Source organism: Acomys russatus, chromosome 6 (genome assembly GCF_903995435.1).
Source record: "Acomys russatus chromosome 6, mAcoRus1.1, whole genome shotgun sequence".
Lineage (NCBI taxonomy): Eukaryota > Metazoa > Chordata > Mammalia > Rodentia > Muridae > Acomys > Acomys russatus.
Genome location: NC_067142.1, coordinates 44,137,327 through 44,155,560, shown reverse-complemented (window position 1 = coordinate 44,155,560; position 18,234 = coordinate 44,137,327). Strand labels below are relative to the sequence as shown.

Genomic DNA, 18,234 nt, shown 5'->3' with positions numbered 1-18,234 from the left:
TGGTGTCTTTGTCTGCTGTTTTCTTAATACTCACCTAATAAGGAGGAAATGGATAAGTTGCATCCACATACAGTTCTTCATGCTGCACGTTTAGTGTCATGACATGATATGGTTGGCTGACATCTTTTACATGTGAGAGGGCTTATCACTCTCCAATCTGATCATGCTTAACATACCTGCCTATTGCTAGGACCCTGATTCTCTTCAATTATGAATCTTTGTAAATTCACCAATTTCAGATTTTTTAAAATTTTGTTTTGTTTTGGTTTTGCTTTTGGTTATTCCTTTGTTTTGTTTTGTTTCCTCTGTGTAACCTTGGCTGTACTGGGCTCACTTTGTAGACAAGGCTTGCCTCAAACTCAATGAGATCTGCCTGCCTCTGTCCCCCAAGAGCTGGGATTAACAGTGTGCACTACCACACAAGGCTCAATTTCAGTCTTTTAAAAAAGAATTTCTTTTCATTCAGTATTATAACTTGGTTATCTTCTATAATCTTTACAAAATTTTACTATTTTTACAACACTAGGCAAACTTGGTCTCCTGGTATAATTTCATATATAATGAACACATAATTTAACAAAGCCTACCTTATAACAAAAGCTACTATAATCACATAGAGAAAAGATAACACACAGTCAAGGTCTCTGTTTTTGAGAATATGCAGAAAAGAGGTTACTAGTCATTCAAAAATAAACCAAGTAAATTAGAATAAGTATAAATTTTATGAATAAGGCAAAATATGATAATAACATAGTCCAGAAAAATTAGGTTTCACTGTATTCTCAGCTAACCAGGAAAGTCTCTGAGATAGTTATACAATGCTTGACATAAAAGCTAACACTCGAGCCATAATTTGGGATTCATAAACCATAGCAAACTTAGATTTTTATGGTAAGTGCCAAATTTGTGATTCCCACTAAGAGAGGGATCATATATTGGCTCAAAATATCAAATATACTGCAGGAAGGATGAAACACAGAATTATACTATGATAAATTTTGGAGACTTTTATATATGTGATGACTTGCTTTAAGTTATCACATCTACGAGGTGAAGACAGAATTTATAATATGTACTCTGATAAAATTATCTGCCTGATTCTCTGATAGACTAGTTTGGAAGGTCAGAGAAAGGAATGGCTGATCCAAGTGCTGAGAACCATGAAGAATCAGTCTTCCACAGCATTGACAATATCAGCCCTGCTGCCTTTTGTGAATTCATAGAGAACCTTTTCCAAATTTTACAATCAGTCTCACCATAGAACCAGAAAGACCACTGTCTGTTTGAAGCGTACATTCTTTGGAATACGCAGAGCTTAAGGACGTCATGGCTATACTCACATCTAGAGATTTGGAAGACTGAAAAAACATTTTATGACCATACCATGTTTTACTTCTTACTTATTATCTCCTTAAACATCTTTCAGGATTGTTCAAACTGATGAATTCTAAGAACTGTGATAAGTACTGCTTCACCATGCTTAATAATAGATTTCTGAATCTCACTAACCTAAGGAATAAGTTAAAGTCTTAATCATTTTAATATTAATAATCTACTTTTAAAATTTTCTCCTTCCACAAAACATAGGTCAGGCACAAACTACTAAAATAGTAGTTTTTAAAATGTTATAGAAGTTTACCACTTACTCTAGGAAATCATTTCTTTCCTCTGTTACAAATAATGATGATTCTAACCTGCATTTAAACTATTTATTTTTTAAACATGATTTTCTATATCACTTTGTATTAGAGACTGTCACAACTATAAATACATTTCATGTGTATTTGGCCTCTACGCAGCTTGTGGAAGAAACTAAGTAACACTCTCATCTTTTAATGAGTGTTATATTACAGAAGGTGATGTGATTACCTCATCAACATTTTTATACTGAACGGAGTCGACGCCAATGATATGGGTTAAGTGATCCTCTGCAGTGAATATACGATTTTACTCGCAGGCAAACAGAAGTACATATACTTTCAAAGATTCCTACCTCCCAGAGTAGCAGATAGCAAGAAATGAGTCCCATATTTCTTGATAAGATTTTCTGTGATCTGCTGAAGAGTAGGCCGGCGTCCCAAAAGCCTTATGTTGCGGAAGAACTCGGGGGCAAGAGGCAGAGGAGAACCAAGGAAATTTCTTCTCTCAACTGCAAGGTTATTTACCTTCCAACGGCCAAACTCCCTGAAAAGCAAATTTATTTTTATTCAAAACTGCACAATCTAAGTATGTTCATTTAAAAATTCACTTGGGAGTTAGGTTTATGTCACCCATTACAGTGACTGCAGCGGGTAGTAATGTGCCAGGAGCTATAGGTAGAAGAGCCCACATCTGTAATTCAGTTCACTCAAATTCTTACTTAAACCCAACTCAGAGGGATAACAATATGCTCTGAAATTGAACTGACAGTTTTTCCTAAGGACATGCATATTCATTAGCATTACTTCCTTTTGAAGAAAATGAATGTCATTATTAAATAGGAGAAAGAAGCATTAAAAACAAAGATAATATACTGTAACAATCTTAGTAAAAATTAAAATTGTTAAAATCACTCCCAAGATATATTTTTCATTCATTTTAGAATACAGAATTTTAATAGTTGAGGAATATTCAGAATTGTAGGAATTTTTAAGTCATCAACATGAACAACTGAATTTCTGATTATTTTAGGTTCATCTTTATAAAATTCATTATACACAAAGTGTTCAATCCTCAAAATAAACGTAAATAATTTTTTAAGATACATAACTTTATAGATGAGTTTTTCAAATTACAGATATTCCATGTGAGGACATTACAATGCATAATTTAAAAGAATGACTTATTTAGCTTCAGTTAAGTCAACATTAACTTCAGAAAAATGTGATTGCAAACCTGGTAAACGTATATCAGATTATCCATAGTATTCTAATTTTGTATATGTATTTCTTGCATAATGCATACAATATGCCATGTAAAAATGCATGAGTAAAGATATATCGTCAAGACGAACCATGCAGCCATATTGCCAATCTTCAAGGATTTTACTATCTAGAAGAATTTCTAAATGATTAAAACAAATAAAGAGAAATATATGGAATGTTCAAATAACATGTTCTGAGAACTGCACAGCCCACTTGTACTGACAGCCAATCTTACTGTGGGGCTGTCCTGTTTTTTTTTTAATTAATTGCCATGGAAGCCAGGTCTGGAAAGGCAGTATGTAAAGCAATTCTCAAAGGAGAAAGGGCTGCTTGATAAAGAGAAGTAGGGCAAGGCTTTACACAGACTAATGAGGGACACTCTAGATACTTCTAGGACTAAGGGGTCAGATCTGGGTAATCCTAACTGCACATATTTAGCAAATGTGACACACTTTGGGAATTAAAAACACCTAATTTTGGAAAACTAATTGCAAGGTCAGATTCACTAAGGAATATAGAGAAGTCTTTGTCCTGAACAGAAATTAACTTACTCCTTCATTCCTTGAGGAAATCTTACTACACGCTATTAGATCATCTAAAAGGCCTTAAACACCTTTGCCTTAGTAAGTGCTCTTAGGCTCAGAAGTTGTTGAAGATACTAACAAATTCTCTTTCAAGTTACTGGTTAACTGCATGTAAGGTGAAAATAACATTATATATTTTAAAATAAAAAGTTAGTATTGTGTGTTGATTATGTGCACAGTGGAACTTCATTATTCAGTTTTTATATGTGTGAATAATTTGATCATTTTCATCTTTGTTTACCCTTTTTTGGTTCCAGTCTGTCCTACTTGCCTTTCTCTTCTCAAATACTCCCCATGTCTCTTTTCTTTTAAACATAAATTCCACATATATTTTCTTTAACATGATTCATTTTTCTGATATTGCATAATTCTATTCTTCTTTATTGCTGAATAAGAAAGAAAAATCTTATTGCTGCCATTCAAGGAACCACACTGTGAAGAAAGCTGTTCTCTATATAATTATATATATTCTCTTCAAAATCTATTTAATTTGCTGTCCTTTATTAAGCACACAGCCCTTAACAATTGAATGTATTATAATACTTTAACACACATACACACACAGACTTTTCAGCTGTCTAAGCTTGAGTTGATGTTTATAATTTTAAATTATAAAAGCTTCTTCTACAAAAATTTGCTTGAATGTATTCATGTTACACACACAGTACAGTAGAGTATAGAAATATGCATTTAAATACTTTATAATGAGACAATTTTAAATAAACTATTCATCTTGTTATGGACAATATGTTAACAAGATGTAGTAAAAACTTTGTAAAGTTATTTGTTAAACAACAATATGGAAATATCCTCACTCTTCAAATTATATCTTTACAAAACAGTTGCTAACCAATTAAAATGTTGTAGCTATAAGTTTTTATAGCTGTTATTGTGACAACTGGACCTGGAGACAATAAAATTAGGTAAAATATATCAGCAAAGAAAGGCAAAAATCCACAAATCCAGCTTTACAGAAGCTATTAGAAGGAAAACTCCACCCCAACTGGTCAAACTACAACCAAAACTACATAGGAAATATGTAAATATACCATTGCAAAATCACAACCCCACAAAATCGCAACTGTTACAAATACCAAAAATGAAGGGACTTACCAATCACTAGTCATTAATATCTCTCAACGTCAATGGTCTCAACTCTCCAATAAAAAGACACAGACTAATGGAATGGATGCATAAACATGACCCAACATTCTTCTACATTCAAGAAACACACCTCAACCACAAGGACAGACATTGCCTCAGAGTAAAAGGTTGGGAAAAAATATTCCAAGCAAATGGTCACAAGAAGCAAGCTGGGGTAGCCATTCTAATATCTAATAAAATAGACTTTCAACCAAAATTAATCAAACGAGATGAGGATGGTCACTTCGTACTCGTCAAAGGTAAAGTCAACCAAGAAGACATCACAATTTTGAACATCTATGCTCCGAATACAAGGGCTCCCACATTAGTAAAAGAGTTATTAACAAAGCTTGCCCCACTCATTGATACCCACACAATAATAGTGAGAGACTTCAACACCCCTCTTTCACTCAAGGATAGGTCTTTGAATCAAAAAATAAGCCGGGAAATAACCTCATTAACCAATGTCATGAATCATATGAATCTAACAGATATCTACAGAACTTTCCACCCAAATGCAAAGGATTATACCTTTTTCTCAGCACCCCATGGAACATTCTCTAAAATTGATCACATAGTTGGTCATGAAGCAAACCTCAACAGATACAAGAAGATTGAAATAATACCTTGTATCTTATCAGATCACCATGGTCTAAGGCTGGACTTCAACAACAACAGAAATAACAAAAAGCATACTAACACGTGGAAACTAAACAACTTTCTATTTAATGACACATGGGTCATGAAAGAAATAAGGGAAGAAATAAAAGACTTCCTGAAATTCAATGAAAATGATGGAACAACATACCCAAATTTGTGGGACACATTGAAAGCAGTGCTAAGAGGAAAATTCATAGCACTAAGCGCCTTCAAAAAGAAAACGAAATCATCCCACATAAACAACCTAACAACACATCTGGAAGCTCTAGAAAAAAAAAGAAGCAGAAACACCCAAGAGGAGTAGATGCATAGAAATAATCAAACTCAGGGCTGAAATCAATAAATTAGAAACAAAGAGAACAATCCAAAGAATCAACAAAACCAAGAGTTGGTTCATTGAAAAAATTAACAAGATAGACAAACCGTTAGCCAATCTAACTAAAAGACAGAGAAACACTATCCAAATTAACAAAATCAGAAATGAAAAGGGAGACATAACAACAGACACTGAAGAAATACAAAGAATTGTAAGAACCTACTTTAAAGGCATTTATGCCACAAAATTCGAAAATTTAACGGAAATGGACAAACTTCTCGACCAATTCCATTTGCCGAAATTGAACCAAGTCCAGATAAACAAATTAAATAGCCCTATTTCACATATAGAAATAGAAGCAACCATTGATAGTCTCCCAACCAAAAAAAGCCCAGGGCCAAATGGCTTCAATGCAGAATTCTACCAGACCTTCAAAGAGGAGCTAATACCGATACTATTCAAGCTATTCCAAAAGATAGAAATGGGCGGAATATTACCAAATTCCTTCTATGAGGCCACAGTCACATTGATACCTAAACCTCACAAAGATCCAACAAAAAAAAAAAGAATTTCAGACCAATTTCTCTTATGAACATTGATGCAAAAATATTCAACAAAATTCTCGCAAAGCAAATACAACAGCATATCAAAGACATCATTCACCATGACCAGGTAGGCTTCATTCCAGGCATGCAAGGATGGTTTAACATACAGAAATCCATCAATGTAATCCACCATATAAACAAACTGAAAGAGAAAAACCACATGATCTTCTCTTTAGATGCAGAAAAAGCATTTGACAAAATCCAACACCCATTTATGTTCAAAGTTTTGGAGAGATCGGGAATACAAGGCACTTATCTAAACATAATAAAGGCCATATACAGCAAACCAACAGCCAACATTAAATTAAATGGAGAGATACTCAAGGAAATTCCTCTAAAATCGGGAACCAGGCAAGGCTGACCCTTGTCCCCTTATCTCTTCAATATAGTTCTTGAAGTTCTAGCCAGAGCAATAAGACAGCAAAAGGAGATCAAGGGGATCCAAATGGGAAAGGAAGAAGTCAAATTATCCTTATTTGCAGATGATATGATAGTGTATATAAGTGACCCGCAAAATTTCACCAGAGAACTCCTACAGCTGATAAACACCTTCAGCAAATTGGCAGGATTCAAAATGAACTCAAAAAAGTCAGTAGCTTTTCTGTATACAAATGACAAACAGGCAGAGGAAGAAATTAGGAAAACTATTCCCTTCACGATAGCCAAAAACAATATAAAATATCTAGGAGTAACTCTAACCAAGCAAGTGAAGGACTTATTCGTAAAAAACTTCAAATCTCTGAAGAAAGAGATTGAAGATGACATGAGAACATGTTCATGGATCGGGAGAATCAACATAGTAAAAATGGCCATCTTACCAAAAGCAATTTACAGATTCAACGCAATCCCTATCAAAATACCTACAAAATACTTTGAAGATATTGAAAGATCAATTCTCAAATTCATATGGAGAAATAAAAAACCCAGTATAGCAAAAACAATCCTATACAACAAAAGATCCTCTGGAGGAATCTCCATACCTGATCTCAAGCTGTTCTAAAGAGAAACAGTAATTAAAACAGCATGGTACTGGCAAAGCAATAGACTGGTTGATCAATGGAATCGAATCGAAGACCCAGAGATGAATCCACACACATTTGCTCACTTGATTTTTGACAAAGAAGCCAAATCTATTCAATGGAAAAAGGATAGCATCTTCAACAAATGGTGCTGGTCTAACTGGATGTCTACATGTAGAAAAATGCAATTAGACCCTTATTTGTCACCATGCACAAAACTCAAGTCTAACTGGATTAAAGACCTCAACTTAAAACCAGAGACATTAATTCAGTTAGAGGAAAAAGTGGGGAAGAGCCTGGGACACATAGGCACAGGAAACAACTTCCTGAACAGTACACCAACAGCCCAGGCCTTAATGTCGACAATTAATAAATGGGACCTCATGAGGCTGAGAAGCTTCTGTAAGGCAGGAGACACTGTCAAGAGAACAAAGTGACAGCCTACAGAATGGGAAAAGATCTTCACCAACCCTTCATCTGACAAAGGTTTAATATCCAAAATATATAAAGAACTCAAGAAAATAAACACCACAAAACCAAACAACCCAGTTGTGAAATGGGGCTTGGAACTTAACAGAGAATTCTCAACAGAGGAATATCAAATGGCCGAGAAACACTTAAAGAAATGCTCGTCCTCATTAGTCATCTGAGAAATGCAAATCAAAACGACACTGAGATTCTATCTTACACCCATCAGAATGGCTAAAATCAAAAACTCAAATGACACCACATGTTGGTGAGGATGTGGAGAGAGAGGAACACTCCTTTATTGCTGGTGGGAATGCAAACTAGTACAACCACTTTGGAAAGCTATCTGGCGCTTTCTCAGAAAAATGGGAATAGGGCTTCCTCAAGACCCAGCTATCCCACTCCTTGGAATATACCCAGAAAATGCCCTACCACACAACAGGGACATATGCTCAACCATGTTCATAGCTGCTCTATACATAATAGCCAGAACATGGAAACAGCCTAAGTGTCCCTCAGTAGAAGAATGGACTAAAAAACTGTGGTATATTTACACAATGGAACACTACTCAGCTATTAAAAACGAGGAATTCCCAAAATTTGTGGACAAATGGATTGATCTAGAAATTATCATAATGAGTGAGTTCACCCAGAAGCAAAAAGAGACAAATGGTTTATACTCACTTATATCAAAACACTAGTCCAAGGAATACGTACCATGAAAATCTTTACTTTCCAAGAAAGTGGGTCAGAGGAGAGGATATCCGATTGAGACTTTAGGCAAGAGTAGCATGGAAGAAAGAGGAAATAGTAGGACCCACAGGGTCCTGGAAACCTACAAGAAGAACTTTATGACAGGCAGAACTGGATCCTGGGGTCCTCCTCAAACTAAGGCACCACCCAAGGAGAATATAGGCAGTAAGCTTCGAACCCCTACCAAGACCTAGCTGAAAAACATGATACTCTCCACCGTTGAGTGGAGAGTGAGATCTGACTCTCACACGAACTCTGGTGCCCCTTTTCTGACCATGTTCCCCAGATGGGGAGACCTGGTGGCACTCAGAGGAAGGATAGCTAGCTACCAAGAAGAGACTTGATATTCTGAGAGCATATATAGGGGGAGGAGGTCTCCCTCGGTCATGGACATAGGGGAGGCGAGAAGGGGAGAAATGGGAGGGAGGGAAGAATGGGAGGAAACAGGGGAAGGGCTAACAATCGAGATGTAATATGAATAAATTAATAAAAAAAAAGAAAGGCAAAAATCACAAGGTGTGACTGATAAAAGAAATGTAAAATGTTGATTGCAAAGAAATCAAGAAAACAATTCCAGCAAAAGAAGTGAGAAACACAAGGGAGGTCTTGATGAAACATTCATAGAGATAAATACAGTTCTAATGAGAAAAGTACTTTCATCTACTTATTGATAATGTAAAATATAATTCAAGGAGCTAAAGAAGGAATTTTTAATAGTTTTCTCCCTAACATAATGATGAATATTTTAGAAGGTTAAAATGCATATCCTGATGTAGACATCTGCTTTAGATGTATCATAAATCCAATTAAAACATCACAACGAACCCTACAATCATAAAAGATATTTTGGTATCTTTATTTTAAGCAAAGTAAATATATAGTCTCAGCGACTTGAGGACTATACTTAGTTGTAGTATGAATGAGAGAGATGAAGCCAAAAGGTCTTAAAATATCTTTCCCCAAAGGAAATACAGGCACGTAGTGTTTCTCACAACTAGAAACTACTTTCTGACTGTTGCCTGATATGGATTATCCTCCTCTAACACATTTTGTGTATTCTGTCCATTCTTACGTCTCCACTCTTTACACACTGATGTGAATGGCCTAAGACTGTGAATACCTTTTAGGGGGTGTGCTTCAGCCATAGCTCATTTATTTTGGAAAAACACTTCTTTATCCTTGATCATTATTTTTTTTTTTCTCAATGGCACCTACCAACAGAAACAGACTGTAGATACCATTAAAAATATTAACTGAGTATCTACATAATTTACAAGGAGTTATTTTCTTAATTGTGAGATAATTAAGATGCTCCTATTTCATCACTCCTTATAATTTCTCATTAAGGGTCTGATAAATTATGATCAAAATGCACCGAAGTTATGATCATATATTTTTACATTGCCACTCCCTTCCCAGGTTCACATTTAAATTCTATGTCAAAAAATCCATTAAGATCTCCACAGTTTTTGATTCTTATAAGGAGAGAATTAGTCATTATATAATCAGAGAAATTTGAACTCAATGTCATTGGAAAAGCTGTCTAAAGTTTTGAAAAACGAAATAATGTAGTTTCTCAAACCAGAGTTATCTTTAAATACTCATTGGTAGTAAAAGAAGGTATTTTTTTACATCTACTCAAGGCTATTTATTGCATCAGTTTTCAATCCATACATGTGTTGCTTATAATTTTAATTCTGTCAATACTCATTATACTTAGAACATAATATTAAAGCATCATACGATATTGAAATATCAGTATATAATAAATTGAACATGAGTACCATAAGGTGACCTGGCAACTGGTAGTAGCAATAACCTTGCAATTACATCTGTAAAAACATACTAATATTAAGTATTGCCTGAAATGATTGATATTTCTCATAATTTTATCATATGTAACTGTTTTACATGTAATTGGCTTGCTTCTTACAATTTTTACTACACATTTATCTAATTTTATGTATGTTATTTCCATCTGGCTGGAAAAATTCAAAATAAAATAAAAATCCTTAATGACCTGGAGGACCAGAACTATAAACAAATAATTAAAATAAAATAAAATAAAATTATCTATTCGAAAAAGGACCCAGGACCTGAAAAGGCAGCTTTCAAAAGGATAAAAAAAAGTAACTAAAATATATGTCCAAAAGTATTTATTTTCCATATTAATGAGGAAAATGTAAATCAAAACACCTCGAGATTTCATTCTGCCCTAACCACAATGTCTCAGATCAACAAAAAAACCTACAACAAACACTGGAGAGCACATGAAAAAAACAGGCTCCACTTTTACTGTGTGTGAGACTGCAAAATGGTGTTGCCACTGTAAAAAATAAGTTTGTTGATTTTTCAAAAAGCCAACAATAATTCACCCCTTTATGCTACTCTTTGGCATGTGACCAAAGGATTCCATATTCTACTGCATAGATACTTACTCAGCCCCATTCATTGCATCTCTAGTCACAATAGCTAGAAAACGATAATAATCCAAATATCCATCAATAGGCAAGTGGACACCAGACTTGTTCTACATCTACTAAAATTGTACTACATCTACCCTAGAATACTATGACGCCAGATATTTAATGTAGCTAACCTGAGTAAGTGGTAGAAGAGAAGATATAGTGTCTTTCACTATCCTGCCCCCAATGACAGGTATCTTTGTACAAACCTGAGGATTTGGTGGTCATTTTGAATACAGCTACAAATTTAATAGACAGAATCTACAAAAATTTCATACTAGAAATGAATAACAATCCCTCAATAATTTTATAAAATATTTGTTCCAGTTACAGTATTAGAAATTAATGACTCCTTTATTTTAAAATAACCTGCCAAACTCAGAAAAGACAAGTGAATACAACATGATTACAATGAACAGTTGTTTACTATAGTAAAACAATAAGCATTGATTGAAGCAGCAGGTTTTTGAATATCATTAAATCAAAAAAATATTTGGAGTTGTTCATAAATTTTTAAATAATGTGTTGTTTTGCTAGTTATGTTCTTTTCTGGTTTTTAAATTTTTCTAAGTGTATCCAACTATGAACTGACTGATGATAATCTAATTTTAAAACTGTTTAAAAATAATTTTCTGTTCTAATATATTTAGTGTATCTCCTATTATGCTTAAGGCCTTTGATCCACTTTGACTTGATCTTTGTGAAGGGTAATAAATATGGATCTATCTGCATTTTTCTACATGTAGACATACAGTTACAGCAGCACTATTTTTTTGAGGATGCTCTTCCCCCCATCATATGGTTTTAGCTCCTTTGGAAAAAATAATCAAGTGTTATAAGTGTGTGGGTTTATTTCTAAGAATTTTGTTCAATACCGTTGATCCACTAGTCTATTTCTATGTCAGTACCATGGAGCTTTTTATTATTATTTCTCTTTAGTATAGCTTGAAGCCCAGAATGGAGGTACTATACAGGTGATGACCTCACTTCAATCTAGCAGACCTCACTTCCTCAAAGTTTTATAGCAACAGAACTGCAGAAGCGGACTAAATTTTAATATGAATAATTTAGAGACACTTCATACCTTAATAAAGTACTAATAAAGTTTTGAACGCTATTAATGTGCTACATGTTTTAATAAATATACAAGAATGATAGAGGATACTTTGAAAGATGGAATTAATTGTAGAGATAACAACAGTGGTTATTCATATGTCTACTATGCTCAATCTTAGTACAGAGCATAAAGAATGGGCTGAAACCTCAGAAATCTTGGAAAACATCAGCCCAAAGTAAACCATTAATCCTTTAGAAAAAATAATTATATTTAATGCCTTGAAATAAACCTCTTTCCAAAGAAATAAAAGACCTTAATATGAAAAAGTTAAAACTAAAAACAGGGATTGAAAAAGACATTAAATGATGGAAAGATTTCTCTTGTGCACAATGAGCCAGAATTAATATTTTGAAAATGGATGGTTTACTAAAATATCTACAGTATCAATGAAAATCCATTAAAAAGACAATTATTCTATACTTGAATTCAACTTACACTACAGAGCTGTAGTAACCACATAATGAAACAAAAGCACAACACGGTACTGGGACAGAATTCAAGAAGATTGATGGAGTGGAATGGAAGCTCCTTATATATAAGCCCGTGAGGCTTTGGTCTTCTGATTTTGACAAAGGTACAAAAGAATCATCAGAGTATCCAGAGAAAATTTTAATTCCTTTGCAGTAAAATGAAACAAATTCCTTACTTGTCAAGTCAACTCCAGATAAATCAGTGAAAAAAAAATCAACGAAAATATTTAACATATGGGACTCTGAATCTATTTTTAAAAATTAGATAACAGGATTCAGACTATAGGGATTAGAATGGGCTTTTTGAAGCAGATTCCAGTTGTTCAGGAAAAATGTCAAAAATCAATAAAATGGTTCTCATGATTAAGAATAATAATTTATTTGTTGGACTCGAAAGATAATTCTCCAGTTATGAACACTGGTTGCTCTTCTAAAGTACCCAAGTTTTATTCTCCGACTCCAAATATAACTCATAGCTGCCTATGATATTAATTACACATGGTCAATCATGTTATGCTGGTCTATATGGGTATTTCATGCACATGGCGGGCACATATACTAGCCAACTAAACAACCAAACATATAAAATATAGTGAAATAAATTTTTAAATATTTATTTTATATAATTTTAAGTGTGTTCTTCTGTGTGCTTTGAAAGTTATTGCATGAGGTGTACAAATGTCAGCTAGAGTGTATTGGTTTGTTTGTGTTGACTCTTCTAATTTATAGCCAGAATTTAAAACATCTTGTAAATGTTTAATCATTTATCTGTATTTAATAGAACTTTTTTCATTTGTTTCCTGTAATCAAATGAAAGACTGTTATTATACTGTATATTAGTTTTTATCATTATATGAGGAAACTATCCAATGAGTTATTTAAGTCTTAATCCTAAATTATGCTAAAGTTTTAAGAATAACTCTGGCTTTAATTGGTGGTTTAATGATATATCTATTATCATTCCTTAATTCCACACATTTTTATATTTATAATATGATTTTTTACAGATCCTAATAGAAATATGACTTTGGTGTTTATACTATTCTCATATAATATAGTTACTTTTTTTGTAATGTGTATGTGGACATTGAGTGAGTTTCCTTTAAAAGGCTGGTTTATATTTATTTGTGTATATGCCATAATCACATGGGTGCCCTCAGAGGCTTTAACAGAGCAACAGATTGTCAAGAACTACAGTAAAAGGCCGTTGTAAGTAAGCCATGTGAGTTCTGGAACCAGATCTGTCATCTCAAGAAAAGAAGGAAATGCTCTTAAACATTGAGTCATTTCTCCGTGTACTTCTCCTGGAATTTAAAACAGCTTCTGCACAGACATGGAAAGAGTTAAGATCAGAAAAAGACGCTAAAGCATGATAGAAAATCTTTTTCACCTATACATTTAACACATAGATTATACATAAATATAAGCATACTTGTCAACAAATTAAAACAATAAATCTATCTCAACACTCAGGACAGTCATGCATTCAATAATAAAACTAGGACAATATTGAATATAGACTTGCTTGGCATAAAAAAAACTAGTCAGTTGTTGTGAAACCCCTATTGAGTTTTCTCAAGAAACTAAAACTATGTCTACAATATGGCCCAACTATATTTTTTCACTATACACAAACGATTTCATATCACAGAAATAATGCAGCATTATTTATAAGAGCTATGAAAACAAAATTAAGTGCTCTACATAAAAGGAAACAGATTAATTAATGAATAATAAGTGGCATATCTTTGTCACAGGTGAAAGCAGTTTTGGTGGGCTTTACCCTTGGATAACCCATGGATACCCTGAGATAGACTGGGTGGAGCCATCCTGGGCCTGGAATACAGAAAGCAGACCTGGGGACTCCATCTGGCCTATTATTTTTTTAATCAACCCTCAATTGGAGAAGGAGACTGCCCTTCATACATGACACAGGCGGTGAGAAAGGAGAAAGCTGCAGCAGGTTAAGACCGGGTTTGAGCGCATGTGGATCAGCAAACAGGCTGGACCAGCAGGCAGGCCAGAAACACCTAGGGACTCGTCCAGTGGAACGGATACCAGAAGGTTCACTGTTTTTTTCTTTAACATTTTTTCCTCTTGTGTAACCTAGTTGGGTTGTATAATAAAGTTTAATTGTTAAGAAACAGAGCCTAGAAGTGGCGCCCAATGTGGAGCCCAATGGGTTCCACAGTCCCTAATAGTATGAGGGAAGATTCAGAATTCAAAAGTACAGAAGTGCTGTTTCAAGGTATCAACAAAGTTGCAACTGCCATTGTAAAACTCTTTATGCCTTATACTTAAAGAAAATTTTCTGTTTCTTTGTTGTCCTTTTATTACAATATTTCATGCTTAGAAGGATTAGAAGAAAGGCTAATGACATAGAAAAGCCGGAAGGGTCAGTAAATTCTATCCTTTTGGAAAAGATTGCGGATTTGACCTGACAGATGGAAAAGGCTGAGGAACGAAAATGAAGGGATGGGAAGGCGAATAAAATTTTTGGTGTTTGGGAGTGATGAAGGACAGAAAATAGAGAAACCAGAAAGCTAGAAAAAACCGGGAAAGTCAATAAGCTCTATCCTTTTGGAAAGAATTATTGACTTGACTGAACAAATGGGCAAAATGCAGAAAAAACTGGAAGGGCTACAAAATCAGAAGGCATCTTTGCTTAAAAAGGTTGATCCTACAGGAAAAGGTCAGAAACTAGAGGGAAAAAAAGGCAAACAGGTCTTTGGAAGAAAATATCCCGGTGGAGGACATCTCCAGAGTCGCCCAGACACCTTCAGCTTTTCCAGTCACTGTAAGCCATGTGCCCGCTGAAAATGGTGCTGAGGTTTATGACGAAATGGCTTTAAAGTTGACTGTCTAGCTTTAAAGAGACTAGATGAACCAGACCATCAGATTTCCTGCTTCAAAAAGCAGTTTGTTGGATGTTTTGGGCCAATAAGGCTGAAGACTGATTGCTCCAATGACGGAGAGAATCCGGTGACTGTCCAAGTGGTCTTCTCTCTCTGTCCTAGCCACATTCTGACAAGATAAATATGAAGTAAAGTGTAATGTATTAACTGTACAAATTATTAATTCTCTAAATTACAGGCTTTCATTTTGAATTAGCCATGACATGTTAAGATATTTGCACTTCACACATGAGCAGCCATTTAAAAAAATATCTTGTGTCACCTATCTCCTAGCATTACTGTTATCTGTAGATCACAAAATGCAAATTATAAGTTAGCACTTACTAATTCTTTCTATTTCCATATGTAAATCTCACACTAACTAAATATTCTCAATATCATCCACATTATCCCAGCTTTAAAATCCCTATGGCCTGGCTTAGGTTTCCTTCCTTTAGCTGACACTCCCTAGCTGCAGATAATCTGTCCTATTCTTATGTGTTCTCACAACAGCATGTGTTTTTTCTTCTGTTGGTATATCTATTAGGTTACATGTTTATTATATATTAAATGATTAATTTATTCATATATTTTTCTCCCACTGTAAAATAATTTCCAATGGTCACGGAAGATTTTTTTTAATATTTATGTTAATCTTGATCATAAAATTCATATGTATATTGGACTCCAGGTAAGAGTGGTATAGAAGAATGAGGAGAAAGAAGGACCCAAAGCATCGAGGAACCCCACAAGAACACCATCAAGGCCGGCAGTTCTGGACACAGGAATCCTACACAAGCTGTTCCACCAAGCAGGGACTATGAAGGCAGTTAATAAAGCAAGATTCACTATTCAGATCCAGCCAATGGATAGCTCATTCTCCTTGCTTGTGTGGAGAACAAGGCTTCCTCTGACATGAACTGTGATGTCCCCTATTTGACCACTCCCACTTGGAGGGGAGTCCTGGTGGCACTCAGAGGAATGGGAAGCAGGCTATCTGGATGAAATCTGACAGACTATGATCATATGGACAGGTAGGAGGTCTCCTTCTGTCACAGGTCTAGGGGAGGGGAATTGGGTGAAAGGGGGGGGGAATGGGAAGATACAAGTGAGGGGATAACAATCTGGATGTAATTCGAATAAATTATTTTTAAAAATAAAAACAAAAAGAAATAAAACCACAGAGTACTAAGTATATATTCTGATTCAACAAATGGACTTAAAATAATGTATACTTTAAGAGAAGAAATGAGAGTCTGACTTACAGTTATTGAAACTTACAGGACTTAAAGTTCTGTGGAAGTATTTGTTTTTCAGTTACCCTTTCTATGTGTTCCAGGGATTGGGTTGGAGAGGAGTATTGATTATACAATTTGCATTAAAAGGGAAAGCTCTGATTACTACAAAACAACCTATTTCCACTAATAGACTCATTGTCCCCTCACTTCCTGCTCTTTTTTTCTCCCTCTTTATTTGCTTTCTTGGGTCCCTCTCCACCTCTGTCTCTCTGTTCCCCTGTCTGTTATTCTTTCTCCCCTGCACTCCCTCTCTGTCTCCTTGTCTGTCTGTCTGTGTCCGTATCTGTCTATTGTTCTCTCTGTCTCTGGGTGTGTGTCTCTGTCTGTTTCTCTGTCTCTGTCTCTGTGTCTCTTTCTTTCTTTCTTTCTTTCTTTCTTTCTTTCTTTCTTTCTTTCTTTCTCTCTCTCTCTCTCTTTCTCTCTCTCTCTGTTCTCTCTCTCTCTCTCTCTCTCTCTCTCTCTCTCTCTCTCTCTCTCTCTCTCTCTCTCTCTCTCTCTTCCACTCCCTCCCCTTCACCCTCTGGATGTTGATAAAAGCATTACCTTTACCTGATATCACGTTGAAAAGCAGTGGTAGGTAATCTGACCCTTCTAGTTATGTATTTTCTGGGGAACAACCATGCTCTATTAGTTATGAGGATCTTTAATGTCACATATATGTGTTGGCCTTACAACAGATAGAATGAAGATTCATACAAAATCAGCTTCTACATTTTCCAATAGAAATAAATATATTGTATTGGTTTTCTGATAAAAGTGTTTAAAAATTTACTCACAGAAACCTTTTAGCAGTTTTAAATTTAATGGCAAGAAAAGAAAATTTTATTTAAATGATGGATAGAAAACTGAAAAATAATTTATATGGTCACTGAAAGCAGATTTTTATCTGTGTATGAAGTAAAGAACCAAGGAGGTTAAACAGTTCCACAGTTGAAGAATATTATCCTTTTTGTAAACAATATTCTTTTGCTACAAATAGTTGTCTGAAGCAAGAGTTTGAGACTAGGATGTGTAACACCAGCACAAATGTGTTAACACTTTATAAGTTTACACTATTCATTAAAAGCTTTGCTTCAGAGACTGTGTATGACCTCACTGAAAGTGTGTGGATAGGTGTATGGGAAACATAGGAAAGATTTTGTAGAGAGGTTTGGGAAGAGGAAAAAGAAAACTATATAGGCAAAAGCCTGAAAAATTATAATAAAGTCTATATAAGAAGTAATTATTGGACACAAATTACTCTTTGATTGTTCAGACTAAATAGCACCCCAGAAAATATAAATATCTTATCAGTGGAAAGAGGATGAGGACATTTAGAATTAATTCACATTTTATTGGAATAGGAACTCTAGAAACTGATGGATAGCAGGATTACTGATTACTGTTGTAGCTGAAGAGTTGAAGTCCAAACATCAGGCCAGAAAGTTAGAGAACAAAAGAAAAACCCCATGGGAACACAGAGGAAGGGGATGCAAGCTACCCAGATGAGACTTGATAGGCTGTGGTCAGATGGAGAGGAGAACAACCCCTGCCAGAGGT

The 18,234-nt window shown here is 34.8% G+C and overlaps 1 protein-coding gene across 2 annotated transcripts in view; it reads right to left on the bottom strand.

The window, feature by feature from the left end:
- The window catches only part of Brinp3 (BMP/retinoic acid inducible neural specific 3), a 391,753-nt gene that overhangs the window by 193,099 nt on the left and 180,420 nt on the right, over positions 1-18,234 (bottom strand). For both annotated transcript variants that reach the window (XM_051147531.1, XM_051147532.1), the window contains exon 3: positions 1,994-2,184. In XM_051147531.1, coding sequence (XP_051003488.1) covers positions 1,994-2,184 — 191 coding nt within the window. The remainder of the gene's footprint in view (positions 1-1,993; positions 2,185-18,234) is intronic.